This window comes from Ahaetulla prasina, chromosome 1 (assembly GCF_028640845.1).
Source record: "Ahaetulla prasina isolate Xishuangbanna chromosome 1, ASM2864084v1, whole genome shotgun sequence".
NCBI classification, from domain to species: domain Eukaryota; kingdom Metazoa; phylum Chordata; class Lepidosauria; order Squamata; family Colubridae; genus Ahaetulla; species Ahaetulla prasina.
This window is the reverse complement of record NC_080539.1, coordinates 128,676,050-128,704,036: the sequence shown is the minus strand read 5'-3', so window position 1 is coordinate 128,704,036 and position 27,987 is coordinate 128,676,050. Positions and strand designations below refer to the sequence as shown.

Sequence of the window (27,987 nt, the reverse complement as noted above, 5' to 3'; positions counted from 1 at the left end):
AAGTCTCAGGTGCATGAATTACTAACGGAACAATCACAAACCCGATTTTCTTCATTTGGATGACATGACTATTCATGGAAACATAATGTAGGAAAATAGAAAACTGACAGCAGAAAAAAGACTTAGTGGGTCCATTGAGTCTCCCTTTGACTTTGTCTATATTTTTGTTTTCTTTTTAATTTATTTATTATTTTTACAGGATCATAAAAAGGGAGTTGTTATTATTTTTAATTATTATTTTTACATTTTTTAAAAAATATATTTTTGTTAGATAATGGGCATGTATTTATCCCTAGCATGTTTAAACTGAGTTGTCGGTGATTGATCCACTACCTTGACTGGAAATTGCTTCTAAGCTTCCACTACTTTTTCTGCAAAGTAATACTTTCTAACATTAATTCGAAATGCATTATGCAAATATGCCCTTCTTCCTTCCCCAAAGTTTTCATTTTAGGTAAAAAAGCAGTAACTGGAAAGTTCAGAGAGGTTATAAATGGACGATGGTGTTTGAACTCTAGAGCAGGGGTCTCCAACCTTGGTCCCTTTAAGACTTGTGAACTTCAAGACTTGTGGACTGGCTGAGGAACTCTGGGAGTTGAAGTCCACAAGTCTTAAAGGGACCAAGACTGGAGACCCCTGCTCTAGAGGTTCCATGTGTGACGGTACATGAAACATTTAATCTGGAAACGCCCATTCGGGAAAACGCATTTTAAAAAAAAGATAACAACTATGTCGATTTTGTGCAAAATACTCCCTCAAGCATGAAGATTTATGTAAAACATTGCTTGAAATGATCTGATATTTCTGAACAATAACTGGGACAAATCTAAAAGCTACACATTAGAAACTACAGGATGGAAAATTAGAATAGACATATAGTAATAAGTGGGAGTTGTGTTTCTAGTTCATTTTTTTTTCACGTTGCAAAACACATAAGTAAGTCGTCATCTCAAAAAAAAAAAAAAGCAGGTATTATTATGTCTTAACTTATCCTAAATATATACTTCTAAATGTATACTTCTGACTTCAGAACAATTGTTTTCCACTCCTAGCTAAGAGATCATGAAACATGAAAAACTACATTTTTGTATAAAAGTTTATAGGAAATACCTATCGCAGCACATTTCATGAAAACACGAGACAGCAGAAATGACAGGCAAAAGTCCTGACCCCAAATTTCCATTCATAATGATAGGTAAAAACAAAACTAACTAAATTGCATTTCATTGGGGACCTCATAAGCATTACATCAATAGCTCTGCTAGCCAATAACTGTAGCGATTGTTTAAACTTCGTCCAGTCACACTTGTGATTACATTGTCTCAATCATTGCAACAATCATTGAACCAGGATGTCTGGTCTTCCGTGGGGACTAGAAACAATTGCGTATGTACAGGAAGTCCTCAACCTAAGCAATTTGTTTAGTGACTGTTTGAATTACAACAGCACTGAAAAATAACTGAATAACGGAAAAACAGAGTTGGAAGGGACCTTGGAGGTTGTCAGTCCAACCCCCTGCTCAGGCAGGAGACCTTATACCATGTCAGACAGATCGTTGTCCAATCTCTTCTTAAAAACTTCCAGTGTTGAAGCATTCACAACTTCTGGAGGCAAATTGTTCCACTGATTAATTGTTCTAACTGCCAGGAAATTTCTCCTTAGTTCTAAGTTGCTTCTCTCCTTGATTGATTGATTGGTTTCCATCCATTGCTTCTTGTCCTGCCTTTGGATGCTTTGGATGATAGGTTTGCACCCTCTTCTTTCTGGCATCTCCTTAGATACTGGAATACTGTTATCATCTCACCCCTAGTCCTACTTTTCATTAAATGAGACATACCCAATTCCTGCATGACCGTTGTTTTTAACAACTTAACGACTTGCAGTATCCCTGTGGTTACATGATCAACATTCAAATGCTTGGCAACTGAGTCATATTTCTGAAAGTTGCAGTGTCTCCAAGATCATATGATCACCTTCTGTAACCTTCTGACAAGCAAAGTCAATAGGGAAGCCAGATTCACTTAACAACCATGTTGCTAACTTAACAACTGTAGTGATTCACTTAACAACTGTGGCAAGAAAGTCATAAAATGTCTCACTTAGTGAGACATTTGTCACTTAACAAATGGCTCACTTAGCAACAGAAATGTTGGGCTCAAACATCATAATAAAGTTTGCAGATGACACAACAGTTCCGGGTCTTATATCTGGAGGGGACGAATCAGCATACAGGGAAGAAGTCCAGAAGCTATTCACATGGTGCTCCAAAAACAAACTACAACTAAACACTAGCAAGACAAAGGAAATGGTGCTGGATTTACGAAAGCAGAGAGAAGAACCTACCCCACTCTATATCAAGGGGGGCCATGTGGAGAGGGTTTCCTCTTTTAAATTATTGGGAGTGCTCATTAGTCAAGACCTCACCTGGAAAAACAACACATCTCTGGTGGTTAGTAAGGCTCAACGGAGACTTCATTTCCTTAGAGTCCTGTGGAAAAATCAGGTGGAACAATGGCTGATGATTTCTTTCTATCGGTCCACGATAGAAAGTGTCCTCACATACTGTTTAACAGTATGGTACGCTGGTTTAACAGCCGCAGATAGGAAGGCACTACAGAGAATGATTAATTTGGCACAAGAAACCGTTGATTGCCCCCTAACACCACTGGATGACATCGCCAGGTCTTGCTGTTTCAGCAGAGTAAGGAAGATATTTAGGGATGATTCAAACCCTGGCCAGTGTGCAGAAGACATCGAAGTATAGCCAGCTGGACAAACAGGTTTAATAATAATAATAATAATAATAATAATAATAATAATAATAATAATAATAATAATAATAATAATAATAATAATATTTTTATTTATAGACCACCCTTCTCCCAAAGGACTCAGGGCGGTGTACAGCCACAAGTAAAATACAAAAAGAAAACAACAGTACAAAACTAAAAACAACCCTTAAAAAACCTATTTAATTTGGCTACTTATAGATAAAAATATTCCCACTAAAATTTACTAAAAATTTTTAAAAACCCATACAATTTAATAATATAAAATCTAAAATTTAAAATTTAAGCGAGTCCAGCAAGACGAAATAAGTAGGTTTTGAGTTCGCAGCGGAAGGTCCGAAGGTCAGATATTTGTCTGAGTCCAGGGGGAAGCTCGTTCCATAGGGTAGGAGCCCCCACAGAGAAGGCCCTCCCCCGACATTGCTTGGCTGACGGCACCCTGAGGAGTCCCTCTCTGTGGGAGCGCACCGGTTGTTGGGAGATAGACGTTGGCAGTAGACGGTCCCATAGGTATCCCGGTCCTAAGCCATGGAGCGCTTTAAAGGTAGTAACTAACATCTTGAAGCGCACCCGGAAGACCACAGGCAGCCAGTGCAGTCTGCGCAGGATAGGTGTTACATGGGAGCCCCGAACGGCTCCCTCAATAACCCGCGCAGTCGCATTCTGGACTAGCTGGAGTCTCCGGGTGCTCTTCAAGGGGAGCCCCATGTAGAGAGCATTGCAATAGTCCAGACGAGAGGTAACGAGAGCATGAGTGACTGTGCATAGGGCATCCCGGTCCAGGAAGGGGCGCAACTGGCGGATCAGGCGAACCTGATAGAAAGCTCTCCTGGAGACGGCTGTCAAATGGTCTTCGAAAGACAGCCGCCCATCCAGGAGCACGCCCAAGTTGCGCACCCTCTCCATTGGGGCAATGACTCGCCCCCAACAGACAACTGCGGCTGCAGCTAACTGTACCGGGGTGCCGGCATCCACAGCCACTCCGTCTTGGAGGGATTAAGTTTGAGCCTGTTCCTCCCCATCCAGGCCCGTACGGCCTCCAGACACCGGGACAGTACTTCGACAGCTTCGTTGGGGTGGCCTGGGGTGGAGAAGTACAGCTGTGTGTCATCAGCGTACAGATGGTATCTAACCCCAAAACCATTGATGATCTCACCCAGTGGCTTCATGTAGATGTTGAACAGGAGAGGCGAGAGAATCGATCCCTGCGGCACCCAACACATGAGGCGCCTCGGAGTCTATCTCTGCCCTCCTGTCAACACTGTCTGCGTCCGGTCAGAGAGGTAGGAGGAGAACCACCGATAAACGGTGCCTCCCACTCCCAACCCCTCTAACCGGCGCAGCAAGATACCATGGTCGATGGTATCAAAAGCCGCTGAGAGGTCTAATAGGACCGGGGCAGAGGAGTAACCCTTATCCCTGGCCCTCCAGAGATCATCCACCAACGCGACCAAAGCCGTCTCCGTACTGTATCCAGGCCGGAAGCCGGACTGGAACGGGTCTAGATAGACGGTTTCATCCAGGTACTGGGGTAGCTGACGTGCCACCACACTCTCTACAACCTTCGCCGTGAAGCAAAGGTTGGAGACTGGACGATAATTTCCTAAAACAGCCGGGTCCAGGGAAGGCTTCTAGAAGGCTTTTAAAAACAGCTTCTATCCATGGGCTAGCTGTCAGACTCCTAAACACAATATAGCACCACAAACAGATTAATATGATGAATTTCACTGGTGCCAGTGTAGTGTGTAATATGTATACACCATGATATAAGATCATACACCAGAGTAATATACATGTTTTACAGAATATGATGTACATATGGAAATGTATGACTAGTTTTTTCCCCTAACTACTTGTATAAGGATTATTCTTTATATTTCATTTTATTATTCATGTTGCCTTGTATGGACTGCACCAGTAGAGGCTAAATCAATTTCATTGTATACATGATGTATAATGACAATAAAGGCTTTGAACTTTGGAATGATATGGTTTAAGGAGAGGGCATGGACAGGGACATGGGAGTGCAATATCACCAATTTACATTTTCAAAATATGTTACTTTCTAGGCTTCTTAGTGTGATGAAATTAAACTGAGCTCACTGTATTCTATAGCCAGGGTCTCCAACCTTGGTCCCTTGTGGACTTCAACTGGCTGAGGAACTCTGGGAGTTGAAGTCCAAAAGTCTTAAAGGGACCAAGGTTGGAGACCCCTGTTCTATAGGATCATATCATATCAATTTTGGTTACAACATCAGGTTAACAGTCATTAACCGCTACAATTAGGAAGTAAAATTTAATATGAACACATAGAGAACATTTGATTTAAGGTCAACAGTATATCAAATCCAAGATAAGTAATTTCAGGTTAACACCTCAACTTTAAAGGAAAGTTCAGCTGTAAAGATTATTCTTACTATATAACTTGCTTCTCTGTTTTTGTGATTTGGGACCTAGGTGGAGCAAGGGGAATGAACCAATGGTGGGGTTTCAAAAAATTTTTATTACCAGTTCTGTGTGTGTGGCTAGGTGGGCATGGCATGGCTTGGTGGGTACGGCTTGGTGGGCATGTCAGGGGAAGGATACTGTAAAATCTCCATTCCCTCCCCACTCTGGGGGAAGGATGCTGCAAAATCCCCATTTCCTCCCGATCATCTGGGACTTGGGAGGCAGAGAATAGATGGGGGTGGGGCCAATCAGAATTTTTACTACCGGTTCTCCGAACTACTCAAAATTTCCGTTACCGATTTTCCAGAACTGGTCAGAACCTGCTGAAACCCACCTCTGGAATGAGCATACCATTTAAGATGCTTCTGTGTTCTATTCATGAAGGATTCATCTAAGATAACTTAAGAAAAATGGACTTGAAACAGTTGGGCAACAGCTTGCAAAATATTCTATCTGAATAGGAGCTAGTATATTTTATCCTGTTGGACAATTCCCTGCTGCTATGCTTTCACATCATTCTTTCCCCCAAAAAAGCCATTTTTATTCCTGTAGGTGGGTCATTTGGTATGTATATACAATTACAAGTGACTTGCTTTATAGATAGAAAGTTAATTATTCAAAACCAAAAGACATTTTTTTTCTCTAATTATATTTTTCTTTCCTTGAGCTTGTTACCTTTATCTGGGCATGAAAAAGAAAACAAAACCCTCCAGTAGTGAAACATTTTACTGTTTTCCAGTCATCTGAGATAGAGAGATTTCACCTTTGGAAACCACAGGTGAACTATAAAATTGTTTAAGATTCCGTTGATCAAACCCAAATTTACTATAATTAAATAGTATGGATTTCTAAATTTTCCATGATACCAAATGATCTGGTTTCCAAAATTAACCAATTTTTCTTTCCATATGGAGTGATTTTGAAAAGTGATTTTTCTGTGTTAAACTGACATTTTGGTTTAACAGTGATTTTATTACACAGTAAAAAGCAGTCAAGAGGATATATGAGAGGACAGAATCATATTGCTTTTACCACCAAAGATCTCTTTTCCTATATTTTTATTTTCTGACTTTTGACAAACCAATTTCTCACTCTGATGCTTTGGAATTCGTGGGTAGGTTTTGAAAGACGTTTCTTATGTTGCAATAAAGGATTTTTTGTCAAAACGCCCAAGAATGTAATTTGAAGATTTAGCAAGATGATTTAACATGACATAAGCTACTTTGAAGGCATTGTTAAGAAGAGAAACCAGCGTTTTAAAATAAAATAAAACTAATATATAACTCAAGGTGCCAGTGTGCCTATGACCTTGAAATTTTTTTACCAGTTTGTACTTTTTTAGATAATGACTGACAATGATTAAATCCAAAACTGGAAGGTAATCATATGTATAATAGTACCAAAATGTACATGTAAAGGAATGACCTAACTCAACTACGCTGTTTTCCCCAAAATAAGACATCCCTTGATAATAAGCCCAATTGGGCTTTTGAGCGCATGGCAATAAGGCCAAGCACTTATTTCAGATTCAAAAAAATATAAGACAGGGTCTTATTTTCGGGGAAACACCGTACTTATTTCTGATCACAGACTTTCTCAGCATCCACCCAAAAGCTAACTTGTGCATTCTCGATATGAAACGCTAATACTTTCTGGTTTCACAGTCTCTAAACTGAATTGTGACCTATATTTCACCTTTGTGCAAACCAGTATTATTAGCTTATTTAAGAGAATCACAACAGATTTTAAGTGAATAATAATTTTTGAGTGGTCCACCCATCAGGCCTAGTCAGTTTATTTATTTAAAAGATGTGTGTAGCCGCCCATCTTCTAACCAGCTCTGGACAGCTCCCAATCAAAACTTAAAGCAACACATAGAATCATATTAAAATATTATTTATATTAAAATATAAAACAGATTAAAGCAGGAGTGTCAAACTTCCATCATCATGGCGGCATCACGTGACCAATAGTGGGTTTCAATTTCATTCGCTACCAGTTTGCTCAGGGGCGTGTGACACTTCTGCGCATGCGCAGAGACGTCCAGGCAGGTGAGCGGAGCCTCTCGCTGCTGCCACTACGTTCGCCCGATCCAGGGTGAACCAGTAGCAACCCACCACTGCATGTGATGTACTGTGACTTTTTTCCCCTTTGCCAAACTAGGTGTGGGCATGGCCAGCGCGTGACATATCTGGCCCGCGGGCCGTGAGTTTGACACCCCTGTATTAAAGCATTAAAATCAATAATGACCTATGCCAAGTCAAAATCCTAAAGTGTAATTATCCAATTGCATCCCAGTGGTGGGGGAAAAGCCAGGTGTAGGTTATTGAAGCTTTGTGGAAGGCTAGGAGGGTGGAGGTCTGCCAACAAACATGCTTGTGATCACATCTCATTTAGTTCAACAGAATATGCTTAAAAGTAGGCCAGCACAGCTCATAATTCAGTGTTTTACTTTCTATGGTTTCATTTGGAAGAGTGAAGGATAGAGGAACAAGTGTCACTTTGGTTTGTAATAGAGATTAAAAAAATGTGCCCCAAGAACTTTAAAGAAAGTAGGTTCCAATAATTCTCTTCTGAAAAGGTCACCAGAGGTTTCAAATTCTGGAAATCCCTTCATCTCCAACAATCCTTTGGAAACCACATCCTAGCAGAAACCGTGTTTGCTAATAGGCGTCAACTGGCTGGAGAAAGTGCCGCTTTTGAAATTGTATGGATCTGGCAGGATTACTGTAAAAACCACAACCCAGTGTACTTTTTCTTTGCATGGAAGGTCTCCGGGTTCTTGGCACCTTAGAATCCAGTGGGTACTAAACTATTGGAACTGATAGAACTTTCAGATAAAAAGCTTGAGCGAGGAACAAACAGCCCGGAGGAATCTATTAATAAAATCCCGTTTTATGCCTGGAAGGTGTTAACTTTCACCGATGGAACCAGGGCTGAAGCTCACAACGTAAGCACAACTATCCCTCCTCCCAACCTGGGCACCGGATTCGAAATCGCCTTTAAGAGTCATCCCAGGGTAAAGGTGAGGAAGAACGAGGAAAGAAGAGCAAAGGGACCCAGCTGACGAGACGGCGCTGGGACACCACAGGTCAAAACTCCTCCTCCGAGCTCCTTCTCCCGCACCCCTGGTGCCTAAAAGAGCTTGGTGGCGCCGGCGAGGGCGGAGGCCAGGCAGGCGAATTGCCGCCATGCAGACCCCGAGGCGAGGGCGAGGGGCTCAGAGTTGCCCTCGCAGCGCCCCTTCGTCGATGCTGCGGCTCCTAGTCGGGGCCGTCTGCTTTTGCGCCGCGCTCTCGGTTGCCGCCGGCTCCTTCGAGCTCACCATTCTGCATACCAATGACGTCCACGCCCGCGTAGAGCAAACGAGCCGAGACTCGGGCAAATGCACCGGGCAGGACTGCTACGGGGGCGTCGCGCGCAGGGCCACCAAGATCCAGGAGATCCGCGCCAAGCATCGCAACGTGCTGCTCCTGGACGCCGGGGATCAGTACCAGGGCACCATCTGGTTCAACTACTTCAAAGGGCGCGAAGTGGTTCACTTCATGAAGAGCCTGCGCTACGACGCGATGGTGAGCTGGCGGGGCGGGATGTGGGCTAAAGGGAGAGAAGAGAGACAGCGAGAGAGAGCGGGAAAAGTGGGGAAGGCGGGAAGGTGAAAAGAAATTCTTCTTCTTCTTCTTCTTCTTCTTCTTCTTCTCTTCCTCCTCCTCCTCCTCCTCCTTTTTCTTCTCCTCTTTCTCCTTCTCCTTCTCCTCGTCCTCCTCCTGGTGCTCTCCGGCAACCAAGCAAGGACCTCTCGTTCCTTACTCCAGGAACGAATGTATCAAGTTCGGAACAGGCTTTGGAACAAGTTTGAAACTCGCGTGAGGGCAGAATTCAGGATGCAGTTTCTTGACTTTGCAGGGCAGGCCTGAAAGTTTCAGCTTGTCCTAAACAGACCCTGCGGTTCTATAGGATCATTGCACGCTTCGCCTTTTTTTTTTTTTAGCTGTATCAGCATCAGCCGGCAGGAGTCGATCTTGCCAAACAACTGATATTGTAAGCTGCCTGGCATATAAATTTAATAAATAAATATTTATTTATAGAAAGAGAGAGGGGGAAGAGAGAAACAAAGAAGAAAGGAAGGAGGAAAAGAAAGAAAGAAAGAAAGAAAGAAAAAGAAAGAAGCACCCCAGTTTTGGCATTTTATTCATGCACAGAGAATTCAGGATTCCTCTGAACTGGCTGGTTTCTTGGCTGCAGGAAAGAGGCTTCTACATTTCCCTCTAATTAGATCTTCCATTCCCTTGTTTGGCAACCAACTCTGCAAATACTAGCCATGGGATCTTGAACTTTCATAGCCTTCCATTATCCTGTTGTCCCTGACTTTGATTATTAGAGAATGGTTTTTGTTTTAAGTATAAGAGTTATTATAGGAGGGTTTCTGTTTTAAGTATGAGAGTGAGCAGGAGCTACTATGAAATGGGACATGTTGATACAGGAAATTGTTATCCAATTACTTAAAAATTGAAGAGGAAATGCATTGTTCTAATGAATAGAGAAATCTAGTAATGCTTTTAGTTTTAGGGATACTTAAATATGCCAAAGCCAAATTCAGTTGAACAGAAAAACACAAAAACAGAGTTGGAAGGGACCTTGGAGGTCTTCAAGTCCAACCCCCTGCTCATTTCAGACAAATGGTTGTCCTATCTTTTCTTTAAAACTTCCAGTGTTGGAGCACCCACAACTTCTGGGCGCAAGTTGTTCCACTGATGAATTGTTCTAACTGCCAGAAAATTTCTCCTTAGTTCTAGATTGCTTCTTTCCTTGATTGGTTTCCATTCGTTGCTTCTTGTCCTGCCTTCTGATAGCATTTTCAAGTATTATCATTTTTTTAAAAAATCAATCCAAATTTTCATATTTTGTGAATTCAGAAAAAAAGAACTTGCTCTGTTGAAAAGGAGAAGATATTCTATGTCTTTATCTTTACGTTTTCAACATACTCCTTTGAGCCTAATACAGTTTGTTCTCAAAGCTGGCTCATGAATTACTGTACGGCTGAAAAGCGATTCAAGGTGTGGCAGATCGGGTATATGGTTTAAATGTGACTTAAATCTGGTTTACATTCACTGATTTCCCCTTTCATCCTGCACAAATTTGTTTTTACAAGAAAGCTCCGCGCAAAGGACAGAAATGTTTCTTTTGCCATTAATTGGGTCTGCTAGGAAAGCACTTGTGGAAACAAAGACAGGAACCAATCTTATCTCTGGGAGAGTGAGGTTCCAACAAGAGAGAGGTGCCACAGCTGCTGCCTTTTTCCTAGGCACCACCGGATGTGCTTCCTTGATAGTTAGGACCTGCAACAATGCCATGCCTTCCTAGTCTGATGGGCGGGGTAGAAGAAATTGAGAGAGTCCATCAAATAACCAGGCCCCAAGCCATGTAGGGCCAAATGTTGGCCTCAACCCTGTTCTTTGGAAAGGCTCCAGGGGCAAGGAGAAGTTGTGATACACTATTTACTGCTATGGTGATTTTCTGCAGCCAGACAAGGATAAAGAATGAGTGGTCTGCCAATATCATAAGTAACAAACGCTGCTTTAGCTGATAGTACACATTGTTGTCTGCATTGCTTGGTTTATGCAGCCAGGTTCCAATAGTCTCTTTTACACTGAGTGACTGAAAGATACATTTACAGAACAGCTTACATTCTAGGAAATTACAGGTGGTTCTCGATTTACAACCACAACTGAGCCTAAAATTTATGTTTCTACATGAGGTATTTGTGACGTGACTTTTGCCCCATTTTATGACCTTATGAACTTGCCACAGTTTTTAAGTGAATCACTGCAGTTGTTAAATTAATAACATGGTTGTTAAGTGACTTTGGCTTCCCCATTGATCTTGCTTGTCAGAAGGTTGTAAAAGTTGATCACATGACCCCGGGACGCTACAACCGTCATAAATATGAGGCAATTGCCAAGCATCTGAATTTTGATCACATGACCAGGTGGATTTTGCAATGGTCGTAAGTGTGAAAAATGGTCACAAGTCAGTTTTTTCCAGGGATGTTGTAATTTTGAATGGTCACTAAATGAACTGTTGTAAATCAAAAACTAGCTGTACAGAAAACTGTTATAATTTATATAATGTATATTGCCGCCTACTTGCACATGACGACTCAAAGTGACTTACAGGACATAAAAACATAATATAAAAACAATAAAAATAATAAAATATGACAATAATAAAATTGGTCCCATCTTGTTCTGGGTTATTATCCAGGCCCGCTGACAGAAATTCGTCTTCAGGGCCTTCCGGAAGAGTAATAATAATAATATCAGAGTTGGAAGGGACCTTGGAGGCCTTCTAGTCCAACCCCCTGCCCAGGCAGGAAACCCTACACCATTTCAGACAAATGGCTATCCAACATTTTCTTAAAAATTTCCAGTGTTGGAGCATTTACAACTTCTGCAGGCAAGTTGTTCCACTGATTAATTGTTCTAACCATCAGGAAATTTCTCCTTAGTTCTAAGTTGCTTCTCTCCTTGATTAGTTTCCACCCATTGCTTCTTGTTCTACCCTCAGGTGCTTTGGGGAACAGCCCGACTCCCTCTTCTTTGTGGCAACTCCTGAGATATTGGAATACTGCTATCATGTCTCCCCTAGTCCTTCTTTTCATTAAACTAGGCATACCGAGTTCCTGCAACCGTTCTTCATATGTTTTAGCCTCCAGTCCCCTAATCATCTTTGTTGCCCTTCTCTGCACTCTTTCTAGAGTCTCAACATCCTTTTTACATCGTGGCGACCAAAACTGAATGCAATATTTCAAGGGTGGCCTTACCAAGGCATTATAACGTGGTATTAACACTTCACGTGATCTTGATTCTATCCCTCTGTTTATGCAGCCCAGAATAGTGTTGGCTTTTTTGGCAGCTGCTGCACACTGCTGGCTCATATCTAAATGGTTGTCCAATAGGACTCCAAGATCCCTCTCACAGTTACTACTATTGAGCAAGGTACCACATATCTGGTACCTGTTCATTTTGTTTTTTTGGCCTAAATGTAGAACCTTACTTTTTTCACTGTTGAATTTCATTTTGTTAGATAGTGCCCAATGTTTGATGAGTTCTGCATCTATCCCCTCGTCCAAGTCATTGATGAAGATGTTGAAGAGTACTGGGCCTAAAACAGAGCCTTGGGGTACTCCACTGCATAGTTCCCTCCATGTGGATGTAGTTCCGTTGAGGACTACATGTTGAGTGCGGTTGGTCAGCCAGTTACGAATCCATCTGGTGATGGTGCTGTCTAACCCACATTTTTCTACTTTATCTAGTAGTAGGTTATGGTCTACTTTATCAAATGCTTTACTGAAGTCCAAGTAAATTATATCGACCTCATTCCTCTGGTCTACTAATTTTGTCATTTTGTCAAAGAATGCAATAAGATTAGTCTGACATGATCTGTTTTTGACAAATCCATGTTGGCGTTTGGTTATTATTTTGTTTGCTTCTAGGTGTTCGGTGATTCGTTGCTTGATTATCTTTTCCAGAATCTTCCCTGGTATTGAGGTCAGGCTGATAGGTCTGTAGTTTCCTGGATCTGTTTTTTTTTCTTTTTTGAAGATGGGAACTACATCAGCTCTTTTCCAGTCCTCTGGCAGTTCCCCTGTGCTCCAGGATCTTTGAAAGATATAGTTCAGTGGTTCTGAGATTTCATCTGCCGGTTCCTTCAGAACCCTGGGGTGTAATCCATCCGGTCATGATGATTTGAACTCATCTAGGGTAGACAGATGTTCACTTACCATTTTCCCCTATTTTAACTTGTATTCCTAATCTGTTTTTTGTGATGCTGTTTTTGATAGGTTGGATTGTTTTTTCCTTTTGTGTAAAGACAGATGCAAAAAATGAGTTAAGTAGATCTGCTTTCTCCCTGTTGCTTGTCACCTTCTTGCCACTTTCTCCCAGCAATGGGCCAATTGTTTCCTTGACTTTTTTCTTGTTTTTAACATGTTGGAAGAAGCTTTTTTTGTTATTTTTTACTTTTGTCGCTAGCCTTTGTTCATTGTGAGCCTTAGCTTCCCTCACTTCATCTTTATAGGCTCGGGCTATTTGCTGATATTCTGCCTTAGTTATTTGCCCCTCTTTCCACTTTTTATATGTGTCCTTTTTGTCTTTCTATTTGTCAGATAGTTCTTTATTTATCCATGCTGGTTTCTTTTGAGATCTATTATTTTTCTTCCTCATTGGAGTGTTAGAGTGGGGGCCAGTCTAATTTCCAGAGGGATGATGTTGAGTGGGAGGGAGCCACCACAGAGAAGGCCTTTGAATAGAAATTGATAATATCTAATTAAGGACTTAGCTAAACAATATATTTCCAAATATTATCCTAACCTGGCTCAAAGGGGGAAAAAAAACCTATGACATGGATAAAATACTCAGGTGGGTTTGTATAATGGGGATGGCTAAACCATTTTTGACCACTTTTGTGGTTGAACAGCTGGTCAATTGATGTTGCCTTTTCTGAAATTGTATTGTCCTTGCAGTCATAAAGAGCAAATAAAAGGCCTGGATAAAATTATCCAATTTAAAATCATGAGCTTTGATGATTGGACTAGAATTTGAGGAAAACACTTCATAGCAGGTTTCTTCAGCCTGGTCCCTTCCAGATATAATGGAATGATAACTTCCAGCCATGTTGGAATAGTTGATTTATAGTCTTTGATTCCTGCCTTGAAAAATTTCCAAGCAATTGATTTGAATTAGAAATAAAATATTACAATGTAATATTCCATTTATGGCCCAATTATGAAATATAGTAATGACCTTTGAACAAGAGCATATTCAACTAATAGAAAACTGATAAAGGTGCACCTTAAAACATTATTTGCTATTCATTATCTAAATTGGAACAATTTAAATGCTATTTTTGCATCCTTGATCTTTGAACTTTGAAATAGGGAAAATCAAGAATTAATGTTTATTTTATTTTCCTAATATTTTTTTGTATTCTGAATTGTTAGAAGTTTTTATTTAAATATCAATAGTGAGAGGGCTCCAGGTTTCTTGACTAAGACATGCCTCTGCTATCTTTATTTTATTTTAATAGAATCAGTAGGTTGGTCAAAGGAAAGAAGAAAGAAAGAACCAGCACTGTCTGCTAAATCATTAAGGGTTTTGAAAACTCACTTCGGTTAATAAATGTAGTTACTCCTTGGTTTTACATAAAGAATATAATTCACATAAGCACATAATTGTGCTGTTCTAATTTTACAATCAGAAAAATAGAAAACTGTGTGGGCTTGTTGGTGTTCATTGAAATAGATACGAAAGTCTTTGTAGAGATTAAATTTGGATTTAACTTGTTAGTGATATGATATAGCTGATTTATACGTTTTAGAAATGTTTGTTTCTTCTGTACTTACTATTTCTTCCTCTTTTGTAAACTGTATAACATTGTTTATCTGAAAGAAAGTAATGTGATTGATATGTATATATTTATATGTCATAATTGTTAATTCTGATTAATTGTATTTTCCTTTCTTTTTTGATATTTGTTTTCTCTCTAGGCTCTAGGAAATCATGAATTTGATAATGGTTTGGATGGATTATTGGATCCCCTCCTTAAACATGTAAATTTTCCTATACTGAGTGCAAATATTAAACCGAAAGGGCCAGTAGCAAGTAATATTTCAGGATACATCCTTCCTTATAAAATAATAACTGTTGGTTCAGAAAAAGTGGGAATTATTGGTTATACTACAAAGGAGACACCTGTTCTTTCAAATCCAGGTACACATTTTTTCATGCTTATATATAAAATTACTTAGATACAATAATTATATAACTAGATGTGATAGTGATTGCATCATTCCCACCATATTTTATTTCTTTTCTAACATGAAATTGGGATTCTATTGTCTTTCCAGTTGTAAGAGAAAAAAGTTAACTGCCAATAGGTGCTGAGTTTTATACAGAATATAAATCTGATATAGTTTCTGCTCTCTTTTTATGTGACTATAACATGAATTGAGGTTAACAGAGTTAGTGATTTATTGAAGTTTGGGAAGAAGATACTGGCTGATGATAGGATGAAGTGAAGCAATTTTAGGAAAAGCTCATCTAGTAAGCTAGATGAGTAATCATCATGAGTAATCATCATCAGTAAGCTCAAACTGCCCAAGGAGCTGCTGATCCAATTCTACAGAGGAATTATTGAGTCTGTCATTTGCACCTCTATAACTGTCTGGTTCGGTTCTGCAACCCAACAAGAAAAACACAGACTTCAGAGGATAATTAGAACTGCAGAAAAAATAATTGCTACCAACCTGCCTTCCATTGAGGACCTGTATACTGCACGAATCAAGAAGTGGGCCGTGAAAATATTTACAGATCCCTCACATCCAGGACATAAACTGTTTCAACTCCTATTCTCAAAACGACACTACAGAGCACTGCACACCAGAACAACTAGACACAAGAACAGTTTTTTCCCGAATAGAATTTTTTATTGGCCAAGTGTGATTGGACACACAAGGAATTTGTCTTGGTGCATATGCTCTTAGTGTACATAAAAGAAGATATATGTTCATCAAGGTATAACATTTACAACACAATTGATGGTCAAGATATCAATATAAATCATAAGGATTGCCAGCAACAAAGTTACAGTCATACAGTCATAAGTGGAAAGAGATTGGTAATGGGAACGATGAGAAGATTAATAGTAGTGCAGATTTAGTAAATAGTTTGACAGTGTTGATGGAATTATTTGTTTAGCAGTGTGATGGCCTTCGGGAAAAAACTGTTCTTGTGTCTAGTTGTTCTGGTGTGCAGTGCTCTATAGCGTCGTTTTGAGGGTAGGAGTTGAAACAGTTTATGTCCTGGATGTGAGGGATCTGTAAATATTTTCACGGCCCTCTTCTTGATTCGTGCAGTATACAGGTCCTCAATGGAAGGCAGGTTTTTCTGCAGTTCTAATTATCCTCTGAAGTCTGTGTTTTTCTTGTTGGGTTGCAGAACCAAACCAGACAGTTATAGAGGTGCAAATGACAGACTCAATAATTCCTCTGTAGAACTGAATCAGCAGCTCCTTGGGCAGTTTGAGCTTACTGAGTTGGCGCAGAAAGAACATTCTTTGTTGTCCTTTTTTGATGATGTTTTTGATGTTAGCTGTCCATTTTAGATCTTGCGATATGATAGAACCTAGAAATTTAAAGGTTTCTACTGTTGATACTGTGTTGTCTAGTATTGTGAGAGGTGGAAGTATGGAAGGGTTTCTCCTAAAGTCTACCACCATTTCTACGGTTTTGAGTGTGTTCAGTTCCAGATTGTTTTGGTTGCACCACAAGGCTAGTCGTTCGACTTCTCGTCTATATGCGGATTAGTAGATAGATACAAGTACATAGAGCAGCTAACCCAATGATAGTGTATTTGGGGATTTTCAAAATGTTTTTGATAGGTTGGATTGTTTTTTCCTTTTGTGTAAAAACAGATGCAAAAAATGAGTTAAGCAGATCTACTTGTCACCTTCTTGCCACTTTCTCCCAGCAGTGGGCCAATTGTTTCCTTGACTTTTTTCTTGTTTTTAACATGTTGGAAGAAGCTTTTTTTGTTATTTTTTACTTTTGTCGCTAGCCTTTGTTCATTGTGAGCCTTAGCTTTCCTCACTTCATCTTTATAGGCTCGGGCTATTTGCTGATATTCTGCCTTAGTTATTTGCCCCTCTTTCCACTTTTTATATGTGTCCTTTTTGTCTTTCAATTTGTCAGATAGTTCTTTATTTATCCATGCTGGTTTCTTTTGAGATCTATTATTTTTCTTCCTCATTGGAGTGTTAGAGTGGGGGCCAGTCTAATTTCCAGAGGGATGATGTTGAGTGGGTGGGAGCCACCACAGAGAAGGCCTTTGAATAGAAATTGATAATATCTAATTAAGGACTTAGCTAAACAATATATTTCCAAATATTATCCTAACCTGGCTCAAAAGGGGGAAAAAAACCTATGACATGGATAAAATACTCAGGTGGGTTTGTATAATGGGGATGGCTAAACCATTTTTGACCACTTTTGTGGTTGAACAGCTGTTCAATTGATGTTGCCTTTTCTGAAACTGTATTGTCCTTGCAGTCATAAAGAGCAAATAAAAGGGCCTGGATAAAATTATCCAATTTAAAATCATGAGCTTTGATGATTGGACTAGAATTTGAGGAAAACACTTCATAGCAGGTTTCTTCAGCCTGGTCCCTTCCAGATATAATGGAATGATAACTTCCAGCCATGTTGGAATAGTTGATTTACAGTCTTTGATTCCTGCCTTGAAAAATTTCCAAGCAATTGATTTGAATTAGAAATAAAATATTACAATGTAATATTCCATTTATGGCCTTTGAACAAGAGCATATTCAACTAATAGAAAACCGATAAAGGTGCACCTTAAAATATTATTTGCTATTCATTATCTAAATTGGAACAATTTAAATGCTATTTTTGCATCCTTGATCTTTGAACTTTGAAATAGGGAAAATCAAGAATTAATGTTTATTTTATTTTCCTAATATTTTTTTGTATTCTGAATTGTTAAAAGTTTTTATTTAAATATCAATAGTGAGAGGGCTCCAGGTTTCTTGACTAAGACATGCCTCTGCTATCTTTATTTTATTTTAATAGAATCAGTAGGTTGGTCAAAGGAAAGAAGAAAGAAAGAACCAGCACTGTCTGCTAAATCATTAAGGGTTTTGAAAACTCACTTCGGTTAATAAATGTAGTTACTCCTTGGTTTTACATAAAGAATATAATTCACATAAGCACATAATTGTGCTGTTCTAATTTTTACAATCAGAAAAATAGAAAACTGTGTGGGCTTGTTGGTGTTCATTGAAATAGATACGAAAGTCTTTGTAGAGATTAAATTTGGATTTAACTTGTTAGTGATATGATATAGCTGATTTATACGTTTTAGAAATGTTTGTTTCTTCTGTACTTACTATTTCTTCCTCTTTTGTAAACTGTATAACATTGTTTATCTGAAAGAAAGTAATGTGATTGATATGTATATATTTATATGTCATAATTGTTAATTCTGATTAATTGTATTTTCCTTTCTTTTTTGATATTTGTTTTCTCTCTAGGCTCTAGGAAATCATGAATTTGATAATGGTTTGGATGGATTATTGGATCCCCTCCTTAAACATGTAAATTTTCCTATACTGAGTGCAAATATTAAACCGAAAGGGCCAGTAGCAAGTAATATTTCAGGATACATCCTTCCTTATAAAATAATAACTGTTGGTTCAGAAAAAGTGGGAATTATTGGTTATACTACAAAGGAGACACCTGTTCTTTCAAATCCAGGTACACATTTTTTCATGCTTATATATAAAATTACTTAGATACAATAATTATATAACTAGATGTGATACTGATTGCATCATTCCCACCATATTTTATTTCTTTTCTAGCATGAAATTGGGATTCTATTGTCTTTCACAGTTGTAAGAGAAAAAAGTTAACTGCCAATAGGTGCTGAGTTTTATACAGAATATAAATCTGACATAGTTTCTGCTCTCTTTTATGTGACTATAACATGAATTGAAGTTAACAGAATTAGTGATTTATTGCATCATTCCCACCATATTTTATTTCTTTTCTAGCATGAAATTGGGATTGTATTGTCTTTCACAGTTGTAAGAGAAAAAAGTTAACTGCCAATAGGTGCTGAGTTTTATACAGAATATAAATCTGATATAGTTTCTGCTATCTTTTTATGTGATTATAACATGAATTGAGGTTAACAGAGTTAGTGATTTATTGAAGTTTGGGAAGAAGATACTGGCTGATGATAGGATGAAGTGAAGCAATTTTAGGAAAAGCTCATCTAGTAAGCTAGATGAGTAATCATCATGAGTAATCATCATCAGTAAGCTCAAACTGCCCAAGGAGCTGCTGATTCAGTTCTACAGAGGAATTATTGAGTCTGTCATTTGCACCTCTATAACTGTCTGGTTCGGTTCTGCAACCCAACAAGAAAAACACAGACTTCAGAGGATAATTAGAACTGCAGAAAAAATAATTGCTACCAACCTGCCTTCCATTGAGGACCTGTATACTGCACGAATCAAGAAGAGGGCCGTGAAAATATTTACAGATCCTGGACATAAACTGTTTCAGCTCCTACCCTCAAAACGACGCTATAGAGCACTGCACACCAGAACAACTAGACATAAGAACAGTTTTCCCCCGAAGGCCATCACTCTGCTAAACAAATAATTCCATCAACACTGTCAAACTATTTACTAAATCTGCACTACTATTAATCTTCTCATAGTTCCCATCACCAATCTCTTTCCACTTATGACTGTTTGACTGTAACTTTGTTGCTGGCAATCCTTATGATTTATTATTATTATTATTATTTATTATATTTGTATATCGCCCATCTCCCGAACGACTCAGGGCGGTTCACAGCCAATAAAACAACATTTATAAATATAAATATTGATATTGATATACTGACCATCAATTGTGTTGTAAATGTTGTACCTTGATGAATGTATCTTTTCTTTTATGTACACTGAGAGCATATGCACCAGGACAAATTCCTTGTGTGTCCAATCACACTTGGCCAATAAAAAAAATTATATTCTATTCTAGAGAAATGAAAAATTGTTGAAGGTCTGACGACTGGAAGAGACCATGCAAGTTGAACCATAATTTTCAGAATATTTGCAGTCTGACCCTTTCACAAATGCATTTTTATATATTTAGAAATCACAGATTTCATCATTTTAGTAATTCTTATTCTAAGAATTTATGGCACAGAAAAATATTCTTCAGCACAATCCTCTTGGAACACTTATTTTCCTACATGATACCAACCTTCCCATAAGTTCAGCTAGGCATATAAGATATTGTATTGACAAAAAAGAAAAAATAATATTATGACAATATATGTATTATAAGAAAAAAACATTTTAATTTTGTAAATATTCAGGAGAATATAGTCAGCTTAATGTCTATTCTGGCAAACTGATAGGAGCAATAATTTAATAAAAATGGGGCATATAGAGAAACAAGCCCTCCTAAAGGAAAATCAGCATGAATTCCACAAACATAAAGGCTGACTCACCAACCATTTAGAATTTATTGAGAACTTAGTAGAATAGAATAGAATAGAACTTTTTATTGGCCAAGTGTGATTGGACACACAAGGAATTTGTCTTGGTGCATATGCTCTCAGTGTACATAAAAGAAAAGATACGTTCATCAAGGTACAACATTTACAACACAATTGATGGTCAGTATATCAATATAAATATTTATATTTATAAATGTTGTTTTATTGGCTGTGAACCGCCCTGAGTCGTTCGGGAGATGGGCGATATACAAATATAATAAATAATAATAATAATAATAATAATAAATCATAACGATTGCCAACAACAAAGTTACAGTCATACAGTCATAAGTGGAAAGAGATTGGTGATGGGAACGATGAGAAGATTAATAGTAGTGCAGATTCAATAAATAGTCTGACAGTGTTGAGGGAATTATTTGTTTAGCAGAGTGATGGCCTTCGGGGAAAAACTGTTCTTGTGTCTAGTTGTTCTGGTGTGCAGTGCTCTATAGCGTCGTTTTGAGGGTAGGAGTTGAAACAGTTTATGTCCTGGATGTGAGGGATCTGTAAATATTTTCACGGCCCTCTTCTTGATTCGTGCAGTATACAGGTCCTCAATGGAAGGCAGGTTGGTAGCAATTATTTTTTCTGCAGTTCTAATTATCCTCTGAAGTCTGTGTCTGTCTTGTTGGAGTGCAGAACCAAACCAGACAGTTATAGAGGTGCAAATGACAGACTCAATAATTCCTCTGTAGAACTGAATCAGCAGCTCCTTGGGCAGTTTGAGCTTACTGAGTTGGCGCAGAAAGAACATTCTTTGTTGTCCTTTTTTGATGATGTTTTTGATGTTAGCTGTCCATTTTAGATCTTGCGATATGATAGAACCTAGAAATTTGAAGGTTTCTACTGTTGATACTGTGTTGTCAAGTATTGTGAGAGGTGGAAGTATGGAAGGGTTTCTCCTACAGTTTTGAGCGTGTTCAGTTCCAGATTGTTTTGGTTGCACCACAAGGCTAGTCGTTCGACCTCTCGTCTATATGCGGATTAGTAGATAGATAAATGTACATAGAGCAGCTAACCCAATGATAGTGTATTTGGGGATTTTCAAAATGTTTTTGATAATTGTTCATCAAAGGCTAAGGGGTAAGATGAAAGATGTATGTCCATTATTAGGAAAAGAAATATAAAGATTAAAAACACTGATATTGTCATGCAGTTTTATAAATCTATGGTATCTTTGTACCAAGAAAATATGTACAGTACAGTCCTATTATATCCTGAAAAAGGATATAATAGGACAAAAAGATACAGAAGAAAGTTATGAAAGTAATTAAGGGCTTAAACACCTTCCCTACAAGAAAAGGCTAGACTCTTTAGCTTGGGGAAAAAAATGCTATTGTAGGTAGTGATGTTTGAAGTGTATAAAAGTTTGCATGGCATGGAAAAAAGAACAGGGAGAAGTTTTTCTCCTTTTTCCAAAGGCTAAGACCATGGATGAGAAAGGGCTGTTTTGAAGGAGGTATATTATAAACAAGAACAGGCAGTTGCTCCCACAGGAGACAAGAAACCTCTGGAATTCATTACAATAGACACTAACTTGGATGGCTTTCGAAGGGATTGGATAAACCTGTCAAGATTCTATATAAATCTGGGTAGGGGCAGTGGTGGGACTCAGCCAGTTCGCACCACTTCGGGAGAACTGGTTGTTAACTTTCTGAGCAGTTTGGCGAACTGGTTATTGGAGAAATTATTAGGGCAGAGAACCGGTTGTTAAAGTACTTGGGTAATTTTACAGCATGTTTCCAAATACCAGTTTCAAGGACATGGGTCTCCCCTATGTGATGATGGGCCCACCATAAATGACCACTGTGAGGGAAAGAATGCTGCTCTGAGATGGGCTTAGGCCTGATTCAACAGGGCTGTCCTCAAGATTTATCATAGGTTAGAGAAAGAATCAGTTGATGGATTTTCCTCCATAATGTTGGATGTTTCTTCTAGTGTCGTTCTGCTTTGTTTCAATATCATTAATATGATAGGGCAGAACCTATTGTTACATTTCATGATTTCTGACTGTGAAGAATGTTAAATCATTCCTGTTCTGACCCAGCCTTAGCAGAAACAAGAAACAGACTCCTTGTCACGAAAAACCCCTCTTTATTTACCTCTTGTGAATTAATGACATTCACACACCTAAAAGTCCAGACAATAGTCCTTCAAAGAATTAACTGCAGTAACAAATCTTATCAGTTCCTTGCGATAATTGCAAGGCTGTGAGCTCCCAGACGATGACAATTCCCCAGAATAGGATCCTCTGCTGTCAGATAATCTAATAATAATCCTTAATTCTCTATTTTTATAAAATAACTGTGATGATATACAATAGAGAATGAACTCTATTTTATGAATATTTCATTGAACAAATGGAACGCACAGCAAAGTGCTTTAGAGATCTGAACTCCTCCATATTCCAGCTTTTCAGTCTTTCAGAATACTCCAATCCATTATTTCTTCTCTTGATTTCCACTTTTTCCCATATCTGTCAGTCTGCATGCCTTGTCCATTGAGTGCATTGAGTCCTCATCAAGCTGTTTTTCTGGGATTGTAAAGCTATTTCATGCTTCTCCAAATATGTGGGTGTGTATTCAACATGATTAGAAACAGAAAAAGCAGGATTTCAGACCATACGAAGAGATCGAAACACGTACAATTCTATAAGTGTAGCATTTTGCAGACATTGATTTGAATATCCATAGATTTTCTATAGGGATGCCACGTTCCCTGTCCTAAATTATTCTTCGGGCTGTAGATAAGCAGTAGCAGGTTAATTTGAGCAGGACCTTGTGAAGCACTGCTTTTGTCAAAAGAACTACATAGTGAGTAGGGATCCAAACAGACTCTGCTTGTGGAATGGGGGGATGCCATATTGGTTTATATATCCCACCCCATTACAGACTCGTGCTTCTTTCCCAAACACCAATTGTGAAGATCAACAGACTGATTGGGATCTCCTGATTCACCCACTTGTTGAAATAAAATACATCTTGTCTTGTTTTTCTCAAAGAATAGAAAGAGCATGAGCTCATTTTGTTCAGGCAGCCCAAGATATTTTAAAGAATCCCAAATGTACAATATGGTCTATGATTACAGATTAAAAACGTCAGGATGGGAATTTGGAGTTTACTGTCAGTTCAAAGGAAATGCTTTGTTTTATATGAGAAAGTTGACTAAATGGTCTTGGTTCAAATATCAAGAGTATGAATGGTTGGAAACTATTGCTTTCCCAATGCTGGAACATCATTTCAAACAGAAATTGTTGGGGTAGGGCAGGGGTCTGCAAACTTAGCTCTTTTAAGACTTGTGGACTTCAACTCCCAGAGTTCCTCAGCCAGCAACTCTGGGAGTTGAAGTCCACAAGTCTTAAAAGAGCCAAGTTTGCAGACCCCTGGGGTAGGAATAACTATAATATTAAATAAATATAATACTAGAAATTATAAGAGGCAACATTTTCAATCTTGTTTTTAGTTCCTTTGCTTTAATAGGTTGAAGGTAGTATTTAAAGAAGTAGAGAAAGTGAACGTTGTACATATAGTCCTCGACTTACAACAGTTCATTTAGTGACCATTCAAAGTTACAACTTTGACTTATGACCCTTTTTCCACAGCATCCCCATGGTCACATGATCAAAATTCAGATACTTGGCATCTGTTTCATATTTATGACAGTTGCAGTGTCCCAGGGTCATGTGATCATCTTTTGTGACCTTCTGACAAACAAAGTCAATGGGGAAATCAGATTCGCTTAACAACCTTGTTACTAACTTAACTGCAGTGATTCGTTTAACAACTGTGGCAAGAAAAGTCATAAAATGGGGGCAAAATTTACTTAACAAATGTCTGCTTAACAGCAGAAATGTCGGGCTCAATTCTGGTCATAACTTGAGAACTAGCTGTATTCTTGATTCAAAAGAAATATTATTTTTTGTAATTACACTATTTGTTAGTTACTCTACTCTTTCAGGCTATGTGAACTGAAAGGTAGAGAAAAAAAATCACTTGATGGATTTTCCTCCATAAATTTGTAAGTTCCTTCTAATGTCATTTTGCTTTGTTCCAATATCATTAATATGACAAGGCAGAACCTGTTGCTACATTTCATGATTTCCGATCGTGAAGAATGTTAAATATTCCCCAAAAATAGGATACATACGGGTCTCTGCTGTCAGATAATCTGATACAAATCCTTAATCCATTGTTTTCATAAAATAATTACAATGACAATACACTTCCTGACCCATAGTTTAGCCCTTTCAATCATAATTAAACCTACACGTGAATTTTCCTTGTGTGGTTCAACAATTCTACTTTATAAAATGTGACTATCTTCATTAAATGCAAGTTAGGACCTCTAATCTAGAGACTTTTTTTTGCAAGCCATCATATGGCTTGCAAAATGGAACCACATTTGTTCCATTAAAGAGATGATGTACTACAGATTCATTTAAAGCTGGTATGTTAAAAAAAAATACACAAAAATTAATTTTCCATTCTCCCACATAATTTAAATATTGGTAATGGCATCACCTTATATGAAAATACTTGGCTGCCGGCTTTTACAAAATCGGGTTTAAACTAAATAGTTGCAATATACAAAGACAGAACCAATCATTTTTTAGGGGAGCACATACCCTTCTCCCTTTTAAGACCCTTGCCAAGTCAATCTATGGGACTCTCCAGTTCATCATTTTGTTTTGCAAACAGGTCAGTCATAGATGAATCTTCACAGATAAAACATGCGAACATTAGATCTCATATCTAGCATTAGATTTCACTTATTTGTTTTATTTATATAATTTATACAGCTGCCCATCTCACGCAAGTGATTCTGGGTGGTTTGCAAGATTAAAACCAACAGCTTTACTGTTGTTAATTGTTAACACCCAAAGAAACAACTGATCCCACTTACTACCCATAGCACTGTTCCTCCCTGCTAGTTTTAAGGTTGGCTGCCTTGGAACCTAAGGTAAAGGTAAAGGTTCCCCTCACACATATGTGCTAGTCATTCCCGACTCTAGGGGGCAGTGCTCATCTCTGTTTCAAAGCCGAAGAGCCAGTGCTGTCTGAAGATGTCTCCGTGGTCCCATAGCTGCCATGACTAAACGCCAAAGGCGCATGGAATGCTGTTACCTTCCCACCAAAGGTGGTCCCTATTTTTCTACTTGCATTTTTTATGTGCTTTTGAACTGCTAGGTTGGCTGAAGCTGGGACAAATAACGGGAGCTCAACCCGTTACGCGGCACTAGGGATTCGAATCACTGAACTGTTGACCTTTTGATTGATAAACTCAGCATCTGAGCCACTGAGTTTCACCTGCCTTAGAACCTAGAGGAAGTAAATACCCATGAAGATTAACGGGCATTGAAAATCTGATTCTATAGGAATGTACCTAGTTCTTTTTTCGTGTGGGTGGCCATTGACAAATACGAAGACATTAAATGCTATAGTTTTAACTATAGAGGACATTCAACTGTATTAAACATCTAAGACACTCTAAATTAACAAAACAATTCCAAGACAAGTGATGTTTACCCTGTTTGAAAGGAACTTTTTAAACAATGAAGCAATAGATTTTATTGCTAGAATTGGGATTTTCATTTGTAATACAAGCTTTCTGAGTAAACAATGCAATAACAACATGCATTTCTCTTCTGGATTTTTTCAGGACCATATTTAGAGTTTCAAGATGAAGTTGAAGAATTGCAAAAACACGCAAACAAACTTACTACGTTGGGTGTCAACAAAATCATTGCACTTGGTCACTCTGGTTTTAAGGAGGACCGACGCATTGCTCAGAAAGTTAAAGGTGTAGATGTTGTCGTTGGGGGACATACAAACACATTTCTTTATACAGGTATGTTATTCCTTTGCAAAATGGATTTTAATATAACTTTACAATTAGAGTGCCAACTACTGTAATTCCTCACACTCTGATCCATCTAAGGAAGTCAGCATGTGTTTACATGATTTGTATAAATATCACTTGCTTGTAAAAATAGAATAGTTTGGACAACTGTAATTCTAAGTGAACTTACTAATAAATCTGGTATGAATCCCTCCTTCCCATTGGTTTGAATAGTATAAAAAGAAAAATCATGAGATTAATAATGGCATATTTTATAAATTCAGCTTGATGTATAGTTTGCTTTTCAGTTTGTTAGGCATCAGAGCTTCAATATGGTCTCAGGAAGTTCATTGATTTTAGTCTGCTGAAGGATATCAAAATGCTGAAACTTGGTCTCATATTTCTTGCTTAAATGAACCATTTTTCTCTCTTCCCTTAATTTTTTTTTCTTGTATTCATGTCTTATCTTTGTTGTATTTGTCAATTTTTTCTTGTTTTTCCCCCCTGCCACAACTTTATACCCCTTAATAGTTATGCTCAGTGAGTGTAGCAAACTTTCCTGCGTCTGAAATGTTTAAGGGTTCTGAAGGAGAACTGCATACAGGTAGTCCTTGACTTGTGACCATTTGTTTCATGACCATTCAAAATTATTATAATGGTGCTCAGAAATGTGATTTATGAACACACACCACATACCTGTTGCAGAGTCACTGTGGCAACATGATCGAAGTCCGGGTGTTAGCAACAGCATGTATTGTTGCAATGTCCTGAGATTGCTGTTCGTGACCTTCCCAGGAGGCTTCTAACAAGTTGCTTAATAACTGCACGATCCCTTTAATGACCATGGCAAAAAAAAGTTGTAAAGTTAGGCACAACTTAATGATGGAAGTGAGGGAAGTTCCGGTCCCAATTTTGGTCATATGTAAAGGACTAACCTGCATTTTTAAAGTTGTCAGAATTCTCCACAGTTTGATTCATAATTATCTTTTAAGTATGAAAATTCTTAGGAAGATGAAAGGGGGGGGGAAATGTATTTTTTGACATGCTCCCTTGTAATGTCCAGAGCGGATAAAGTGGGCACACTTATCGCCAACTTGTGGGTTCTCAGGAGGAAACTCTTTCCATTGCAGCCCCAAACCTCCCCCTTCTACAATCTGACAGACCCCCCCTCCCTTTATTCTTCCCAGAATGCATTTTAAGACCCTGCAAATGTGGAAGTTAGGGCAGGCTCAGGGTGGGATGAAAATGTGGACAGATGCTGGTTTGTTCTATTTCTAGCTTTATTTTTACTGGTTTCATACTGTTTTATGTTATTTTATTGACTGCAAGCCTTCTGGAGTTGTTTTTAAGATGGACAGCTGTAATACACACACGAACCCGCTAATGTCTTCCTTTATTTTATATATGCATGCGGCTTGTTTTGCAAATTTGGCCTGTGGAATAATCCCTTCCTTGTGGTTTTACTTGGCTCTCTCTCCATTCTTTAGCTGGCCTCTGGTTTCTCTCAGTTTGAAACACATTGTTATATATTCCGGAATGGCTGTGTTTTCTAGAAAAACCCAGCTATACTAAAATGTCCACTTATCTTTTGTCACACAGAAACTGATGTCCATTAATGCAGGCAGCTTCATCTGAGTACACTCTAGAACCTATTTCAGTAATCTGAGTTGGATTTTCTTTTTTGAAAGACACGTGATAGCTAAGTAACAGCACCATGTACACCTTGAGTTTTTTGGCTGCTATTAATAAATGCCTTTGGG

The 27,987-nt window shown here is 38.5% G+C and overlaps 1 protein-coding gene across 1 annotated transcript in view; it reads left to right on the top strand.

Annotated features, from left to right (window-relative positions):
• The first annotated feature begins 8,075 nt into the window (after positions 1 to 8,075).
• NT5E (5'-nucleotidase ecto) overlaps positions 8,076 to 27,987 on the top strand; it is a 33,565-nt gene continuing 13,653 nt past the window's right edge. The window contains exons 1-3 of the mRNA XM_058175588.1: positions 8,076 to 8,809; positions 14,785 to 15,007; positions 26,048 to 26,236. Of these exons, the coding sequence (XP_058031571.1) occupies positions 8,429 to 8,809; positions 14,785 to 15,007; positions 26,048 to 26,236 (793 nt within the window). The 5' untranslated portion in view covers positions 8,076 to 8,428. The remainder of the gene's footprint in view (positions 8,810 to 14,784; positions 15,008 to 26,047; positions 26,237 to 27,987) is intronic.